Source organism: Oncorhynchus gorbuscha, linkage group LG23 (genome assembly GCF_021184085.1).
Source record: "Oncorhynchus gorbuscha isolate QuinsamMale2020 ecotype Even-year linkage group LG23, OgorEven_v1.0, whole genome shotgun sequence".
Classification (NCBI taxonomy): Eukaryota; Metazoa; Chordata; class Actinopteri; order Salmoniformes; family Salmonidae; genus Oncorhynchus; species Oncorhynchus gorbuscha.
The window spans coordinates 31,043,970-31,063,327 of record NC_060195.1 but is presented as its reverse complement, the minus strand read 5'-3'; the positions used below and the strand labels follow the sequence as shown (position 1 = coordinate 31,063,327).

Below are 19,358 nucleotides of genomic sequence, written 5' to 3'. Positions count from 1 at the left end.
TTTTATTAGAAAGGACTGACTTTTTTAGTTTGTGAGACTTATTTTTCCAGATGAAGTCAAGAAACGACTTATCTCTCAATATGTAGCGGGATTTACACATAAAGACAATGAGGGGTACACCAAACGAGGCAGTCCCTCTGCCTTGGACAGAAGTACTCTCCCAAGTATAGAAAGATCTCTTTGTAGCCAATTTTTAAATATATTTGATATTTTCTTAATTTTAGGAAAGAAATTCAAATGTTGTCTGACTAAGTGGTTTTTTGACAGATGTATTCCTACATATTGAACACAGTCCTTTACAAGAATATTTTCTATTTCTTTATCATCAGAGTCAAATAAACATAGATTTAACATTTGGAAACATTCCGTTTTAACCCTGATGCAATAGAAAATGCAGTTATAGCATTAAGTGCGACCTGGTCTTTATCTCTTAAGAAAAGAGTAGTATCATCAGCCAGTTGGGACATTTTGATTTCTTTGTTAAAAATGGTTCAGCCATACAAATTTGCATTATTCAGAATATCTAGAAGTTCAACAACCAAAATTAATAAAAATGGCGAAATTGGGCATCCCTGTCCTACACCTCTGTTGATACTGAATATTTTGGAAGTATTAAGGTTTAGTAACACAGAACAATTTATAACTTCGTAAAACATGTGAATTACTTTGATGACATTTTCCCCTAATCCAAAAAGTTTAAGAGAACCTAAAGAGAAATTCATGTTCAGTTATGTCAAAGGCTTTACAGAAGTCCAAAAATAAGACAACAGCATCTGAGTCAATTGCATCTGAATAATCTGTAAGGTCCAAGACTAAACGAAAGTTAGAATTTATGTGACAGCCTTTCATAAATCCTGTTTGAGTTTATTTATTTCATTTATAATGGTATCTATTCCTTTCTTTAATATTTTGGCATAAACCAGAGCAATCAATTTGTAATCAATATTTAATAAAGTAATTGGTCTCCAATTGTCAATGAGAGAAGGGTCTTTATCCGGTTTCGGGAATCAATGAAATAAGGCAATGTTTCATAGTGGAGACCATTTCCCCACTTTTAATGCAATCTTGAAATATTAAAATTCGAATCTTCTAGTAACTCGCAAAACTGTCTATAGAATTCAACTGACAGTCCATCAGGGCCAGGTGATTTCCTTTTATGAACCACAAGGTGCCCAGACGCATGATGGTGCTGTTACATCATAAACGGGTAATAGAGGCGCGTAATAGGGATGAGACATTCAGTAGCTGCAGAGAGACAGCAGCATCAGGGCGGACGTTAAAGAGCGCTATTCTAAATGGAAAGACGATAGAAATAACAGACACTTGTAGTGCGAATCACTGATACGGAATATATTTGTGTGCTTTCAGATTTAAGCATTACTGCGTTAGGCCTATAGCCTAGTTTTTCGAGCATACAATGGCGATACAAACCCGAAAAAGACGGTGGTTAGGTGGATGGGCATTTCCTTATTTTGCTCTTCTTTTTCTTCATTTGAAAGGAATCTCCGGACAGATACGATACTCCATTCAAGAGGAATTGAAAGTGGGAACGGCAGTTGGGAATGTAGCTAAAGACTTGGGATTCGACACCTCGAGACAAGCGGACCGGAATCTTCGCATTGTGTCTGGAACAAAGCACGAGCTCTTCCAGGTTAACCAGAGAGATGGTGCTTTGTTAGTGAACCACAGAGTAGACAGAGAGGAACTGTGCGTAAAAAATACGCCGTGTTTCATCAACCTTAAAGCGGTGATAGAAAATCCGCTAGAAATGCACCAAGTGACAGTAGAGATAATAGATGTAAATGATAATTCCCCTAAATTCCCCGAGGAAACATATCATTTGGAAATACTAGAGTCCGCATTGGCAGGGACACGGTTTCAAGTGGAGGGAGCACACGACTCAGATGTAGGCTTAAATGCTTTGCAGTCTTACACCTTAAGCCACAGCCAGTATTTTCGTGTGGAAACAGAAGAATTTGGTGAAGACGGTAAAATCCCATTTCTAGTATTACAAAAACCATTGGATAGGGAGATAATTTCTCAACACACGTTGCTGTTAACAGCGTTAGATGGGGGCAAGCCATCCAAAACAGGAGCCCTTAATATCACAGTTATTGTGTCTGATATAAATGACAATGCACCAGTGTGTGACAAGCAGAAATACACAGTAACCGTAAAGGAAAGCGCACCTGCGGGGACATTTTTAATTCGATTGAATGCCTCTGATACGGACGAGGGTCTAAATGGCAAGGTCAAGTACTCTTTGCGAGGCAAATTTAGACCTATGGGTGCTGAGCCCTTTGAGTTGGACAGTAAAACAGGAGAGCTAAAAGTGAAGGGAGGCCTTGACTTCGAGGAGAAGCAAGTGTATGAGATGAAGGTACTGGCAGCGGATACAGGAGCAGTGTCTCTCTCCACACACTGCAACGTGCTGGTCAGAGTTGAAGACGTGAACGACAACAGGCCCGAGATTGACGTCACCTCTCTGTCCAGCCGGATCCCCGAGGACGCACCTCCCGGTACGGTGGTAGCGTTAATGGGGATGACCGACCTGGACTCGGGTGTGAACGGACAGGTAGTCTGCTCGTTACCGAAGGATTTACCGTTTGATCTGAAGCCTTCTCCGGATGGGCATTTCTATTCGTTAGTCACGAATGAATTCCTTGATAAAGAGTCTGTGGCTCGGTATGATGTTACCATCACGGCTAAAGACTTAGGAACCCCTCCTTTGACATCAACTAAAGTAATTCAAGTGGAGGTAGTAGATGTTAACGACAACAATCCTCTTTTCACTGAAAACCCGTACGCATTTTATGTAGTTGAAAACAATAAGCCCGGCGTGCCTATTTTCTCTGTAAGCGCTTCTGATTTGGATGAAGGAGAACATGCAGCCATTACATATTCACTGGGCCGTGGGAGCACCGGACAAAGCGTGACATCCTTCCTAGACATAAATGAAGGCAACGGTAACATTTATGCACTAAAGAGCTTTGACTTTGAAACCCTCAAAACATTCCAGTTTCACATCATTGCCAAGGACTCTGGAACTCCGTCACTAAGCAGCAGCGTCACAGTGAATGTGTTCATCCTGGATCAGAACGACAACGCTCCAGTGATCTTGTATCCAGTCAGCGCTAACGGTTCCACTGAAGGTGTGGAGGAGATTCCCCGCAATGTGAACGCAGGCCATTTGGTGACTAAAGTGAGAGCCTATGACGCTGATATAGGATATAACGGCTGGTTATTATTTTCACTGCAGGAAATTACTGACCACAGTCTCTTTGCTTTGGACCGTTATACAGGACAGATAAGGACACTTCGGTCATTCACAGAGACAGACGAGACAGAGCACAAACTGGTCATACTGGTAAAAGACAATGGGAACGTTTCACTCTCAGCAACAGCTACTGTGATTATCAACGTTGTGGAGCCCAAAGAGGCTTTTGCAGCTTCTGATGTTAAAAGCGCAGTAAAAGACGAGGAGGAGAACAGCATTACATTTTATTTGATCATAACTTTGATGTCAGTTTCAGCACTTTTTATCGTCAGTATCATCGTGTTGATTGTAATGCAGTGCTCCAAACCCCCAGACGATTCCTCCAAGTATTTACAAGATGTGAATTACGACGGGACACTGTGCCACAGCATCCAGTACCGATCCGGAGACAAACGGTACATGTTAGTTGGACCCAGAATGAGTATAGGTTCTACTATAGTCCCGGGCAGCAATGGGAATAATCTAGTGGTACCTGACCACAGGAGAAGAATTTCAGGAGAGGTAAGAAATGATCCATTAACCTATTAAATCTCCATAATCTATTTTATTTTGATCATGTTTGGTCCGTGGCTAATGTACGTAGGCAAAGTGGTTGCTGTCCATAGTGCTGAACTTCAAGCTCCCTTAATTAGCTGGAGAGTAGCATGCTAGACTACTACCATACCTGTGTTTTCTGTTATTTTGCTATGTATCTGCTCGATTTACATCTCTATTTGTTTGTTCTCGTTATTTTTTTGATTTTTAATGATATGCATATTTATTGGTATGTAAGACTCACGGAGCTCATATATTGTGGATGGAATCCCGGACCACATGGTGCCAGTGTAGCACAATGATACTGTTTGGTGCTTTGTGGATTAGACCCTTACCCCTCTCTGGGCTGTTTTGTTTCTTCTATCTCATTTGGTTTGTTCTGGACATCTGAACAAACCGCAAACCCTAGATAGTTGGATAAGAGGTGTATTATTTTCCGGTGCTGAAATGTTGGATACAGTATGGATGATAACGAGTTGGCTATCTGAATATTAGGATAATATTTTTTCATTGAGGATTGTGCATAATTGTCTGTTTAACGATGGGAGACGGAGGACAAAGGCGCAGATGGGAGTACTGGTGTGTTGCTCTGCGTTTCTCCTTGCTGCTGTGCTTCGTGGAGCAGGTTTCGGCTCAGATAAGGTACTCTATTCCAGAGGAGGTGAAAGAGGGATCTGTTGTTGGAAATGTTGCTAAGGATTTGGGTCTTGACGTCAGTACTTTGTTGGAGAGGCGGTTTCGAATCGTTTCTGGATCCAATGACGCTCTTTTCCAGGTTAATCAGAACAATGGCGTCTTGTATGTTCATAAGAATATCGACAGAGAGGAGCTCTGTGATGGCACTGGCGCGTGTTGATAAACCTGAAATTGTCGTTGAAACCCTTGAAGATTCATTACGTTGGTGTAGAAATCACAGATGTTAATGATCATTCACCTCATTTTCCAGAAAAGGAACTGAAATTTGAGATAGCGGAAAATACCCTCCAGGTACACGGTTTGAACTCCAGACAGCTCGTGATGCTGATGTTGGGATTGAACTCAGTGTCATGTACCTATAAAATAACGTCATAACGATAATTTTGAAATCGATGTGGCAAAGAGACGAAGACAAAATTCCGTTTTTAATTTTAAGGAAGGTTATTGATAGAGAACAAAACCACAAACCACTCATTCATTTTAACAGCGATAGATGGAGGTATTCCTCAAAGATCAGGCATGCTAAATGTTACAATTGTTGTTCTGATGTAATGATAATCGACCCGTTTTAGTAAAGATACATATTCTGTTACTATCCAGGAAAAAAACGTTGGAGTTGGAACAGTTGTTTTAAACATAAATGCAACTGATGCAGATGAAGGAAAATAGTGAGGTTGAGTTCAGCCTGGGTAAAACATAAGGAGAAAAGTCTATGATATTGTTTGAACAGTGCTAACTGGAGACATTAGAGTTAAAGGTCCAGTGGACTTTGAGGAGAATGAGGTTTATAAACTGGATGTTCAGGCCTCGGACAAAGGACAACCTCCACTGACTGTGGAATGTAGAGTTGATCATAAAGATAATCGATATTAATGACAATAAACCAGAAATTGATGATAACATCGCTGTCTAACATGAGTTTCTGAAGAGTCCAAACCAGGAACTGTTATTTCTCTCATCAGTGTCACAGATAAAGACTCTGGTATTAATGGCAAAGTGATTTAACAATATCCGAGAACGTCCCATTTGAATTAAAACCATCATTTAAAGAAAATGCATATTCTGTAGTCACAACAGGACGTTTAGATCGAGAACGCGTCTCCCATTATGACATCACTATAACAGCCACTGACTGTGGTCAGCCTCCTCTGTCCACATTCAAAACTCTGAACATCCAGATATCAGATGTGAACGATAACAGTCCAGAATTCTCCCAAAACCCTATTGAGCTGTACTTAATGGAAAATAACGCCCCTGGTGCCTCCATATTCTCTGTAATCGCTTCTGATAAAGACTTAAATGAAAATGCTGCAATATCATATCACACAATTAGAGGAGAAGGGACACAGAACGATATGACATCTTTCTTGAATATCAATTCTGACAACGGACTTATTTCCGCTCTAAAAAGCTTTGACTTTGAAACCCTCAAAACATTTAAATTCCAAGTTGTAGCTACAGACTCTGGAGCTCCACCACTAAGCAGCAACGTCACAGTGAATGTGTTCATCCTGGATCAGAACGACAACGCTCCAGTGATCTTGTATCCAGTCAGCGCTAACGGTTCCACTGAAGGTGTGGAGGAGATTCCCCGCAATGTGAACGCAGGCCATTTGGTGACTAAAGTGAGAGCCTATGACGCTGATATAGGATATAACGGCTGGTTATTATTTTCACTGCAGGAAATTACTGACCACAGTCTCTTTGCTTTGGACCGTTATACAGGACAGATAAGGACACTTCGGTCATTCACAGAGACAGACGAGACAGAGCACAAACTGGTCATACTGGTAAAAGACAATGGGAACGTTTCACTCTCAGCAACAGCTACTGTGATTATCAACGTTGTGGAGCCCAAAGAGGCTTTTGCAGCTTCTGATGTTAAAAGCGCAGTAAAAGACGAGGAGGAGAACAGCATTACATTTTATTTGATCATAACTTTGATGTCAGTTTCAGCACTTTTTATCATCAGTATCATCGTGTTGATTGTAATGCAGTGCTCCAAACCCCCAGACGATTCCTCCAAGTATTTACAAGATGTGAATTACGACGGGACACTGTGCCACAGCATCCAGTACCGATCCGGAGACAAACGGTACATGTTAGTTGGACCCAGAATGAGTATAGGTTCTACTATAGTCCCGGGCAGCAATGGGAATACTCTAGTGGTACCTGACCACAGGAGGAGAGCTTCTGGAGAGGTAAGAAATGACCCTAACCTTTACTCTCCATAATCTATTTGATTTTGATCATGTTTGGTCCGTGGCTAATGTACGTAGGCAAAGTGGTTGCTGTCCATAGTGCTTCAAGCTCCCCTAATTAGTTGGAGAGAGCATGCTAGACTACTACCATACCTGCGTTTTCTGTTATTTTGCTATGTATCTGCTCACCTTACATCTCTATTTGTTTGTTCTCGTTATTTGATAGCTAATGTATGCATATTTATTGGTATGTAATCTCTCGGAGCTCATATATTGTGGATGGAATCCCAGCCCACAGGGTGCCAGTGTAGCACAATGATACTGTTTGGTGCTATGTACTATAGGCCTTGCCCCTCTCTGGGCTGTTTTGTTTTGCTTCTATCTCATTTGGTTTGTTCTAGAGAGAGCTGAGCAGAAATCCGCAAACCCTGATATGTTGGACAGAGAGAACCGTATTCTTTTCCGGTGCTGAAATGTTGGATACAGTATGGATGATAACGACTGGTCTATCTGAATATTAGGATAATATTTTTTTTCATTGAGGATTGTGCATAATTGTCTGTTTAGCGATGGGAGACGGAGGACAAAGGCGCAGATGGGAGTACTGGTGTGTTGCTCTGCGTTTCTCTTTGCTGCTGTGCTTCGTGGAGCAGGTTTCGGCTCAGATAAGGTACTCTATTCCAGAGGAGGTGAAAGAGGGATCTGTTGTTGGAAATGTTGCTAAGGATTTGGGTCTTGACGTCAGTACTTTGGTGGAGAGGCGGTTTCGAATCGTTTCTGGATCCAATGACGCTCTTTTCCAGGTTAATCAGAACAATGGCGTCTTGTATGTTCATAAGAATATCGACAGAGAGGAGCTCTGTGATGGCACTGGCGCTTGTCTGATAAACCTGAAAATCGCTGTTGAAAACCCTTTAGAGATTCATTATGTTGGTGTAGAAATAACGGATGTTAATGATCACTCGCCCAGTTTTACTGAAAAGGATCTGCACTTAGAGATAGCGGAAAATACCCTTCCTGATACGCGCTTTGAACTCCAGACCGCACGGGATGCAGACGTTGGATTGAACTCTGTGCGCATGTACGTATTAAGTAGTAATCCTCATTTCGAGTTGGAATTAATTGATAATGGAGACGAAGACAAAGTTCCGTTTTTAATCTTAAGGAAGGTTATTGATAGAGAACAAAACACAAACCACTCATTCATTTTAACAGCAATAGATGGAGCCAATCCTCCGAGATCAGGTACACTAAATATTACGGTTACAGTTGTTGATGTCAATGACAATCGACCCGTTTGTGGTAAAGATATATATTCTGTTACTATCCAGGAAAATGCACCTATTGGAACAACCGTTTTAAACATCAACGCCACTGACACTGACGAAGGTCAAAATGGTGAAGTTGAATATGCACTTGGTAGAAACATAAAGCGCAATGTCCATGACATATTTCATTTGAACAGTGTTACTGGTGAAATTCGTGTCATAGGTCCAGTAGACTTTGAAGAGAATGAGGTTTACAAATTAACAGTGCAAGCATCTGACAACGGACAACCCCCACTATCAGTCGACTGTAGAGTTGTCATCAAGATAACGGATGTAAACGACAATAAACCAGAAATAGAGATGACGTCGCTGTCTAACATGATATCCGAGGACTCAAAGTCTGGAACAGTCATATCTCTCATTAGCGTAACGGATACAGACTCCGGTAACAACGGCAAAGTCCTATTAACAATATCCGAGGACGTCCCATTTGAATTAAAACCATCATTTCAGGACAATGCATATTCTGTCGTCACAATAGGGCGATTAGATCGAGAACTCGTCTCCCATTATGACATCACTATAACAGCCACTGACTGTGGTCAGCCTCCTCTGTCCACATTCAACACTCTGAACGTCCAGATATCAGATGTGAACGATAACAGCCCAGAATTCTCCCAAAATCCTATTGAGCTGTACTTAATGGAAAATAACGCCCCTGGTGGGTCCATATTCTCCGTAATCGCCTCTGATAAAGACTTAAATGAAAATACAGCAATATCATATCACATTGTTAGAGGTGAAGGGACACAGAACGATATGACATCTTTCCTGAATATCAATTCTGAAAATGGACATATTTCCGCTCTAAAAAGCTTTGACTTTGAAACCTTCAAAACATTCCAATTCCAAGTTGTAGCTACAGACTCTGGAACTCCGTCACTAAGCAGCAACGTCACAATAAACGTGTTCATTCTGGATCAGAACGACAACGCTCCAGTGATCTTGTATCCAGTCAGCGCTAATGGTTCCGCTGCAGGTGTGGAGGAGATTCCCCACAATGTGAACGCAGGCCATTTGGTGACTAAAGTGAGAGCCTATGACGCTGATATAGGATATAACGGCTGGTTATTATTTTCACTGCAGGAAGTTACTGACCACAGTCTCTTTGCTTTGGACCGTTATACAGGACAGATAAGGACACTTCGGTCATTCACAGAGACAGACGAGGCTGAGCACAAACTGGTCATACTGGTGAAAGACAATGGGAACGTTTCACTCTCAGCAACAGCTACTGTGATTATCAACGTTGTGGAGCCCAAAGAGGCTTTTGCAGCTTCTGATGTTAAAAACGCAGTAAAAGACGAGGGGGAGAAGAGCGTTACATTTTATTTGATCATAACTTTGATGTCAGTTTCAGCACTTTTTATCATCAGTATCATCGTGTTGATTGTAATGCAGTGCTCCAAAGCCCCAGACGATTCCTCCAAGTATTTACAAGATGTGAATTACGACGGGACACTGTGCCACAGCATCCAGTACCGATCCGGAGACAACCGGTACATGTTAGTTGGACCCAGAATGAGTATAGGTTCTACTATAGTCCCGGGCAGCAATGGGAATACTCTAGTGGTACCTGATCACAAGAGGAGTGCTTCTGGAGAGGTAAGCGCTGCACATTTATAATCTTATGTGCTTGTTTTTGGCCTATATGGGTGTTTGGGAAATAGATGATACATCCCTTAAAATAGTTGACGCGTCATAACCAGTCCCCAGCAACACTCCTTTTTCTACAAACGGCATTTCTGTGCATAATGACTGGTGCGCTTGAGGTCATCTCTAGTGGTGCTGAATTGTACATTCATTGTTTTCCCTTGAACGGGTGTTGTTGCCTTCTCTTCTTTTTTAAGTGTGTTGGCCAATCCTCTACATCATCTTAGTAGCCTACTGTTCCATACCATTTTATATTCTTCCTCGACCTTTCCTCACCCTTTTACATTGCTAATCTTAAGGGCTCCCGAATGGCGCAGCGTTCTAAGGCACTGCATCCTGGTTCGAATCCCGGCTGTATCACTTCCGGACTTGATTGGAAGTCCCATAGGGCGGCGCACAATTGGCCCATCGTCGTCCGGGGTTGTCCGGGGTAGGCCATCATTGTAAATAAGAATTCGTTCTTATCTGATTTGCCTAGTTAAATAAAGGTTAAATGAAAAAATGGACCCATTGCAACTGGGGCTTTTATCAATACAAATGGTCACAAGCAAATGTATGTACAAAACAATGCAGTCTACAGTGGTAAACAGGAGCTCGGAGCGCTGGGTGTCAGTATAACACAAGGTGACTGACTGGTGATTTGTAGAGTAGGCCCTGCCCCTCTCTGGGTTATATTGTTCTGTACATAGGTCGGGGCGGACATTAGAACAAGACGATAGACATCAAGGATTGTGTTCTATTTCGCTGATGAAACATTGGATAAAGTGTGGATAGAACCCCGTTTGCCATCTGATCTTCAGGATTGTATTTTTTCATTGAGGATTGTGCTTCATTTTATATTTAACGATGGGAGACGGAGGACAAAGGCGCAGATGGGAATACTGGTGTGTTGCTCTGCGTTTCTCTTTGCTGCTGTGCTTCGTGGAGCAGGTTTCGGCTCAGATAAGGTACTCTATTCCAGAGGAGGTGAAAGAGGGATCCGTTGTTGGAAATGTTGCTAAGGATTTGGGTCTTGACGTCAGTACTTTGTTGGAGAGGCGGTTTCGTATCGTTTCTGGATCCAAGGACGCTCTTTTCCAGGTTAATCAGAACAATGGCGTCTTGTATGTTTATAAGAATATTGACAGAGAGGATCTTTGTGTCGGAAATGTTGCATGTGTGATAGATCTAGAGATCATTGTTGAAAACCCGTTAGAAGTCCATTACGTAGGTGTAGAAATAACAGACATAAACGACCATACCCCCAGCTTCTCCGAGAAAGATATACACATCAAAATAGCTGAGAATAAATTGCCAGGGGCTCGTTTTGAACTCCAGGCTGCGCGTGATTTGGACTATGGCATAAATTCAGTACGTACCTATAAATTAAATCAAAACGAGCATTTTGATTTAGAGCTGCGAGATAGCGTGGAAGGTTATAAAATTCCTTTTTTGGTTTTACAGAAAGCCTTAGATAGGGAACTGAAGACCAAACATGTATTACTATTGACAGCATTGGATGGGGGGAATCCACCTGGAACAGGTACTCTGAACATCACTGTCACAGTCCTTGACACAAATGATAATCAACCTGTATGTAGCCAAGACGTCTACTCAGTGACGTTACAGGAAAATGCTGATATCGGTAGGATTGTAGTACAGGTTAACGCAACTGATACAGACCATGGATCAAATGGAGAAGTTGAATATAGACTTGGTAGAAATTTAAAGCGTGGAGTATATGACATATTTGAACTGGATAGCCTTACTGGAGAAATTCGGGTTAAAGGTCCAGTAGATTTCGAGGATAATGAGGTGTACAGGTTAAATATAGAGGCGTCTGATAAAGGCCAACCTCCACTGACTGTTGACTGTCGAGTTATTATAAAGATAACTGATGTAAATGACAATAAACCATCTATTGGTGTTACGTCCCTCTCTAAGACGGTGTCTGAAGTTTCTAAACCAGGAACTGTTATTTCTCTCATCAGTGTGACAGATAAAGATTCCGGTATTAATGGTAAAGTGCTTGCTAGTATATCTGAAGACGTGCCATTTGAGTTAAAGTCATCATATAAAGAAAACGTATATTCTGTCGTCACAAAGGGACGTTTAGATCGAGAACTCGTGTCCCATTATGACATCACTATAACAGCCACTGACTGTGGTCAGCCTCCTCTGGCCACATTCAACACTCTGAACGTCCAGATATCAGATGTGAACGATAACAGCCCAGAATTCTCCCAAAACCCTATTGAGCTGTACTTACTGGAAAATAACGCCCCTGGTGCATCCATATTCTCTGTAATCGCTTCTGATAAAGACTTAAATGAAAATGCAGCAATTTCATATCACATTGTTAGAGGGGAAGGGACACAAAAGGTTTTTGCATCTTTCCTGAATATCAATTCTGATAATGGACTTATATCCGCACTGAAAAGCTTTGACTTTGAAACCTTCAAAACATTCCAATTCCAAGTTGTAGCTACAGACTCTGGAACTCCGTCACTAAGCAGCAACGTCACAATAAACGTGTTCATTCTGGATCAGAACGACAACGCTCCAGTGATCTTGTATCCAGTCAGCGCTAATGGTTCCGCTGCAGGTGTGGAGGAGATTCCCCGCAATGTGAACGCAGGCCATTTGGTGACTAAAGTGAGAGCCTATGACGCTGATATAGGATATAATGGCTGGTTATTATTTTCACTGCAGGAAGTTACTGACCACAGTCTCTTTGCTTTGGACCGTTATACAGGACAGATAAGGACACTTCGGTCATTCACAGAGACAGACGAGGCTGAGCATAAACTGGTCATACTGGTAAAAGACAATGGGAACGTTTCACTCTCAGCAACAGCTACTGTGATTATCAACGTTGTGGAGCCCAAAGAGGCTTTTGCAGCTTCTGATGTTAAAAGCGCAGTAAAAGACGAGGAGGAGAACAGCGTTACATTTTATTTGATCATAACTTTGGGGTCAGTTTCAGCACTTTTTATCATCAGTATCATCGTGTTGATTGTAATGCAGTGCTCCAAAGCCCCAGACGATTCCTCCAAGTATTTACAAGATGTGAATTACGACGGGACACTGTGTCACAGCATCCAGTACCGATCCGGAGACAACCGGTACATGTTAGTTGGACCCAGAATGAGTATAGGTTCTACTATTGTCCCGGGCAGCAATGGGAATACTCTAGTGGTACCTGAAAACAGGAGGAGAGCTTCTGGAGAGGTAAGAACTGTCTTTGAGCATTCAACTTTGAAAGCATATGGCTGGTTATTTGAATGTATTTATCGTGCGTAATGAAATGTATGACGGAAGATTAAGCGCTTACTATCTACCTTGATGGCGTTGAATTAGTGACAGGTCTCTTGAAATTGTTTTTTGTTTATATGGGCATGAGATATGCTGATATTTGAAAACGTTGACTGATTAGTCAAAAACTAGGTCCCAACATGACACGTGAGTGTAATTTCCCTGTCTACAAACGGCTTTTCTGTGCGTAATGGAGAACTGAACTCGTTCATGCAATTGCTGTCCACCCCCTGTGGTGCTGATTTACAAGATCATTGTTTTTCTTTGCAATCGTGTATGTACCATGCCTGTCTTTTACATCTGTAGACCTCCACATTCATTTAGTCCCAGTCCTTTTCATTTTACTCCCACTAAACCTTTCATCGTCACACGCCTGTAACTGTAATATAGTGCTGGTTCATTTGCTGATTCTAATACAGAAAGGTATTTTCGTTCTCGAGCGGTATGTACTCATGGTCAACGGTAGATCGGTCCGCAGTGTGTCAGTATAACACAAGGAGACTTTCTGGTACTGTTATACTAGGCCCTGCCCTTCTCTGTGCTGTTTAGTTTCCCGCAGATACAGAGAGAGTCTTGGGGACATCAAATCAAGGCGTGCTATTTCAGGCAAATACATTTTTTCCCGGTTTGCTGAACGATTGGATTCGGTATGGATCATTACGACTTTGCCATCTGATCATTAGGATTGTAATTTCTCATTGACAACAGGGTTTGATTGTTTAACGATGGGAGACGGAGGACAAAGGCGCAGATGGGAGTACTGGTGTGTTGCTCTGCGTTTCTCTTTGCTGCTGTGCTTCGTGGAGCAGGTTTCGGCTCAGATAAGGTACTCTATTCCAGAGGAGGTGAAAGAGGGATCCGTTGTTGGAAATGTTGCTAAGGATTTGGGTCTTGACGTCAGTACTTTGTTGGAGAGGCGGTTTCGTATCGTTTCTGGATCTAAGGACGCTCTTTTCCAGGTTAATCAGAACAATGGCGTCTTGTATGTTCATAAGAATGTCGACAGAGAGGAGCTCTGTGATGGCAACAGCGCTTGTTTAATAAACCTGAAAATCGTTGTTGAAAACCCTTTAGAAATCCATTATGTAGGTGTAGAAGTAACTGATGTGAATGACAATTCTCCCAGTTTTCCAGAGAAGGAGCAGCAATTTGATATAGCCGAGCACACCTCTGTGGGGACGCGCTTCCAAATACATGCAGCGCGTGACCCTGACGTCGGAAAAAATTCTATTTGGGCTTACAAAGTAACATCAAATGATCATTTTGAAATCGATGTAAGACAAAGCGACGAGGACAAAATACCATTTTTAGTTTTAAAGAAGTCACTGGACAGGGAAAAACAAATGAAACACACGCTTCTCCTAACAGCGCTTGATGGAGGTAATCCTCAAAGATCAGGCACGCTAAATGTTACAATTGTTGTTCTAGATAGTAATGATAACCGTCCCGTCTTTAGTCAGGATACATATAATGTTAGGATACAAGAAAACGTTGGAGTTGGTACAGTTGTTATTACAGTAAATGCAACTGATGCAGATGAAGGAAGTAATAGTGAGGTTGAGTTCAGCCTGGGTAAAACCTTAAGGAGAAAAGTCTATGATATGTTTGAACTGGATAGGCTAACTGGAGACATTAGAGTTAAAGGTGAGGTGGACTTCGAGGACACAGAGGTGTATAAACTAGATGTTCAGGCCTCGGACAAAGGACAACCTCCACTGACTGTGGAATGTAGAGTGATCATAAAGATAATCGATATTAATGACAATGAGCCAGATATAGAGGTGACATCACTGTCTAATTTAGTTTCTGAAGATTCCAAACCAGGAACTGTTATTTCTCTCATCAGTGTCAGTGATAAAGACTCCGGTATCAATGGAAAAGTGTTGTGTAGTCTGTTAGGAGATGTACCCTTTGAGTTAAAACCTTCCTTTCAGGATAATATGTACTCTTTAGTGACCAAACAACGACTAGACAGAGAGTTTGTGTCCCATTATGACATCACTATAACAGCCACTGACTGTGGTCAGCCTCCTCTGTCCACATTCAACATTCTGAGCATCCAGATATCAGATGTGAACGATAACAGTCCAGAATTCTCTCAAAACCCTCTTGAGCTGTACTTAGTGGAAAATAACGCCCCCGGTGCCTCCATATTCTCTGTAATCGCTTCTGATAAAGACTTAAATGAAAATGCTGCTATTTCATATCACACAATTAGAGGAGAAGGGACACAGATCGATATGACATCGTTCCTGAATATCAATTCTGATGATGGACTCGTTTCTGCTCTAAAAAGCTTTGACTTTGAAACCCTCAAAACATTCCAATTCCAAGTTGTAGCTACAGACTCTGGAACTCCGTCACTAAGCAGCAACGTCACAATAAACGTGTTCATTCTGGATCAGAACGACAACGCTCCAGTGATCTTGTATCCAGTCAGCGCTAACGGTTCTACTGAAGGTGTGGAGGAGATTCCCCACAATGTGAACGCAGGCCATTTGGTGACTAAAGTGAGAGCCTATGACGCTGATATAGGATATAACGGCTGGTTATTATTTTCACTGCAGGAAGTTACTGACCACAGTCTCTTTGCTTTGGACCGTTATACAGGACAGATAAGGACACTTCGGTCGTTCACAGAGACAGACGAGGCTGAGCATAAACTGGTCATACTGGTAAAAGACAATGGGAACGTTTCACTCTCAGCAACAGGTACTGTGATTATCAACGTTGTGGAGCCCAAAGAGGCTTTTGCAGCTTCTGATGTTAAAAGCGCAGTAAAAGACGAGGAGGAGAACAGCGTTACATTTTATTTGATCATAACTTTGGGGTCAGTTTCAGCACTTTTTATCATCAGTATCATCGTGTTGATTGTAATGCAGTGCTCCAAAGCCCCAGACGATTCCTCCAAGTATTTACAAGATGTGAATTACGACGGGACACTGTGCCACAGCATCCAGTACCGATCCGGAGACAAACGGTACATGTTAGTTGGACCCAGAATGAGTATAGGTTCTACTATAGTCCCGGGCAGCAATGGGAATACTCTAGTGCTACCCGACCACAGGAGAAGTGCGTCTGGAGAGGTGAGCTATGTGCATGCATAATCTCTTGTGTTTGTTGGTCGCTTATATGGGTGTGTTTGTGAGATATGCTGATTTCTCCCTTCAAGTAGTTGAGTAGTCAAAACCAGGTCCCAACTTGACTCAATTGTCTACAAACAGGTTTTCTGTGCATAATGTATATTGTATGTGGTTGCTGTCCACTCTAGTTGTGTGGATTTAAACAGTAATTGTTTTTGTTGAAAGCTCGACTCTGCCATCCTATTTGAATGTGTTCTCCTCTATATCAACTTCGTATCCTACTGTTCTATTTAATTGTATTCTTCCTCAACCTTTCTTCATCCTTTGATTATGCCTTTAATTAAGGTGACCCAGTGCAACCGGGGCTTCTGGCAATACAAAAAGCGGAAAAACGAATTTATTTTGCAATACTATATTCTCGTGTGGTCCACGCAGCAGACAGGAGCTTGGACCGCAGGGTGTCAGTATAACATAAGGAGACTGTCAGGTATTTACTCTTAGAGTAGGCTCTGCCCCTCTCTGGGCGGTTTTGTTCTACACATACCGAGAGAGTGGTCCAGACATCAGAACAACACTTGCCATGTCAGAGCAGGCTATAATTATTTACTGACTGAGTAGTTGAATTCAGTATGGATCATTGCAAGTTGATCATCTGATCATTAGGATTGTATTTTTTCATTGAGGACAGTGTTTTTGTTCCGCTGTTTAACGATGGGAGACGGAGGACAAAGGCGCAGATGGGAATACTGGTGTGTTGCTCTGCGTTTCTCTTTGCTGCTGTGCTTCGTGGAGCAGGTTTCGGCTCAGATAAGGTACTCTATTCCAGAGGAGGTGACAGAGGGATCCGTTGTTGGAAATGTTGCTAAGGATTTGGGTCTTGACGTCAGTACTTTGGTGGGGAGGCGGTTTCGTATCGTTTCTGGATCTAAGGACGCTCTTTTCCAGGTTAATCAGAACAATGGCGTCTTGTATGTTCATAAGAATATCGACAGAGAGGAGCTCTGTGAAGGCACTGGCGCGTGCATGATAAACCTGAAAATCGTTGTTGAGAATCCTCTAGAAATACATTATGTAGGGATAGAGATAAGTGATGTGAACGACCATTCACCCAGTTTCTCAGAGAAAGAACAGAATTTGGAAATAGCAGAATCTACTCTGCCAGGCACAGGTTTCCAGTTACAGGCAGCACGTGATCCAGATTCCGGAATGAATTCTGTTCGTTTATATAAATTAAGCCATACTGAATATTTTGATCTGGAGCTGCGGGACACTGGAGAAGAAGGAAAACTCCCTGTTTTGAAATTACATAAATCTCTCGATAGGGAACGTGAAAGCAAACATATTTTAGTTTTAACGGCCATCGATGGCGGTAGCCCGCCAAGATCAGGGCATGTCAACATTTCAGTCACTGTTCTTGATAATAATGACAACAGACCTATTTTCAACCAGGACGTTTATTCTGTGACAATACATGAAAACGGTGCAGTTGGAACAATTGTTGCTAAAGTCAATGCTACCGATTTGGACGACGGTGTCTATTCTGAAATTATATATTCATTCGTGAAAAACCTAAAAAGAAAAGTATATGATACTTTTAGCTTAGATTCCAATACCGGTGAAATATCAGTGAAGGGTAATATCGACTTTGAGGATACTGAAGTTTACAGAGCTGATGTTATGGCATCAGATAAAGGACAGCCCCCTATGAGGACAGAATGTAGGGTTGTCATAAAAATAATTGACGTAAATGATAACAAACCCGAGATTGAGGTAACGTCCCTTTCCAATAAGGTCTCTGAAGATTCCAAACCAGGAACTGTTATTTCTCTCGTAAGTGTAACTGACAAAGACTCCGGCATTAACGGTAAAGTCATTTGCAGTCTGTCAGAAGATGTACCTTTTGAATTAAAACCTTCATTTCAAGACAACACGTACTCTTTAGTTACGAAGCAGCGTTTAGATCGAGAACTTGTGTCCCTGTATGACATCACAATAACAGCCACTGACTGTGGTCAGCCTCCTCTGTCCACATTCAACGCTCTGAACGTCCAGGTATCAGACGTGAACGATAACAGTCCAGAATTCTGCCAAAACCCTCTTGAGCTGTACTTAATGGAAAATAACGGACCTGGTGGGTCCATATTCTCTGTAAGCGCCGCAGATAAAGACTTGAATGAAAATGCTGCGATTTCATATCACATTGTTAGAGGGGAAGGGACACAAAATGCCATGGCACCTTTCCTGAATATCAATTCTGATAATGGACTTATATCCGCACTGAAAAGCTTTGACTTTGAAACGCTCAAAACGTTCCAATTCCAAGTTGTAGCTACAGACTCTGGAGCTCCACCACTAAGCAGCAACGTCACAGTGAATGTGTTCATCCTGGATCAGAACGACAACGCTCCAGTGATCTTGTATCCAGTCAGCGCTAATGGTTCCGCTGAAGGTGTGGAGGAGATTCCCCGCAATGTGAACGCAGGCCATTTGGTGACTAAAGTGAGAGCCTATGACGCTGATATAGGATATAACGGCTGGTTATTATTTTCACTGCAGGAAGTTACTGACCACAGTCTCTTTGCTTTGGACCGTTATACAGGACAGATAAGGACACTTCGGTCATTCACAGAGACAGACGAGACTGAGCATAAACTGGTCATACTGGTGAAAGACAATGGGAACGTCTCACTCTCAGCAACAGCTACTGTGATTATCAACGTTGTGGAGCCCAAAGAGGCTTTTGCAGCTTCTGATGTTAAAAACGAAGTAAAAGACGAGGAGGAGAACAGCGTTACATTTTATTTGATCATAACTTTGGTGTCAGTTTCAGCACTTTTTATCATCAGTATCATCGTGTTGATTGTAATGCAGTGCTCCAAAGCCCCAGTCGATCCCTCCAAGTATTTACAAGATGTGAATTACGACGGGACACTGTGCCACAGCATTCAGTACCGATCCGGAGACAAACGGTACATGTTAGTTGGACCCAGAATGAGTATAGGTTCTACTATAGTCCCGGGCAGCAATGGGAATACTCTAGTGCTACCCGACCACAGGAGAATAATTTCTGGAGAGGTAAGAGCTATTTCGAATAATTTCAACAGTTACAGTATTTTGTATATAAAGTATCGTGTTGGTCATTTGATTTGATTTTCTGGTTCATTGGAATGTCTTTAGTGTTCGTGATGAAGTACCGGCTGCTGACTCGGTCGCTGTCCACCTCGGTGGTGCTGAATCAACAGCTTACTTGTTGTATGTATGTGTTGGAGTCCATCTCAGTCTCTCTTTCCCT

General features: G+C 42.1%; 5 protein-coding genes across 5 annotated transcripts in view; all 5 read left to right on the top strand.

The window, feature by feature from the left end:
- Positions 1 to 1,303: 1,303 nt before the first annotated feature.
- Positions 1,304 to 6,938, top strand: LOC124010657 (protocadherin beta-6-like). The gene is made up of 4 exons (XM_046323324.1): positions 1,304 to 3,778; positions 6,028 to 6,132; positions 6,505 to 6,602; positions 6,935 to 6,938. Exons 1-4 carry the CDS (start codon positions 1,418 to 1,420, stop codon positions 6,936 to 6,938), a joined length of 2,568 nt encoding a protein of 855 aa, XP_046179280.1. The 5' UTR covers positions 1,304 to 1,417.
- Positions 6,939 to 7,141: 203 nt separating this feature from the next.
- Positions 7,142 to 19,358, top strand: part of LOC124011672 (protocadherin alpha-C2-like) — a 234,905-nt gene continuing 222,688 nt past the window's right edge. The window contains exon 1 of the mRNA XM_046325144.1: positions 7,142 to 9,641. Coding sequence (XP_046181100.1) covers positions 7,278 to 9,641 — 2,364 coding nt within the window. The 5' untranslated portion in view covers positions 7,142 to 7,277. The remainder of the gene's footprint in view (positions 9,642 to 19,358) is intronic.
- LOC124011562 (protocadherin alpha-3-like) lies at positions 10,419 to 13,307 on the top strand. The gene is made up of 2 exons (XM_046325020.1): positions 10,419 to 12,899; positions 13,290 to 13,307. Exons 1-2 carry the CDS (start codon positions 10,536 to 10,538, stop codon positions 13,305 to 13,307), a joined length of 2,382 nt encoding a protein of 793 aa, XP_046180976.1. The 5' UTR covers positions 10,419 to 10,535.
- On the top strand, positions 13,575 to 16,090 carry LOC124011561 (protocadherin alpha-3-like). The gene has a single exon (XM_046325019.1). The coding sequence runs from the start codon at positions 13,709 to 13,711 to the stop codon at positions 16,088 to 16,090; it is 2,382 nt and encodes a 793-aa protein (XP_046180975.1). The 5' UTR covers positions 13,575 to 13,708.
- Positions 16,690 to 19,252, top strand: LOC124011560 (protocadherin alpha-3-like). The gene is made up of 2 exons (XM_046325018.1): positions 16,690 to 19,141; positions 19,244 to 19,252. The coding sequence occupies exons 1-2, from the start codon at positions 16,778 to 16,780 to the stop codon at positions 19,250 to 19,252; spliced, it is 2,373 nt and encodes a 790-aa protein (XP_046180974.1). The 5' UTR covers positions 16,690 to 16,777.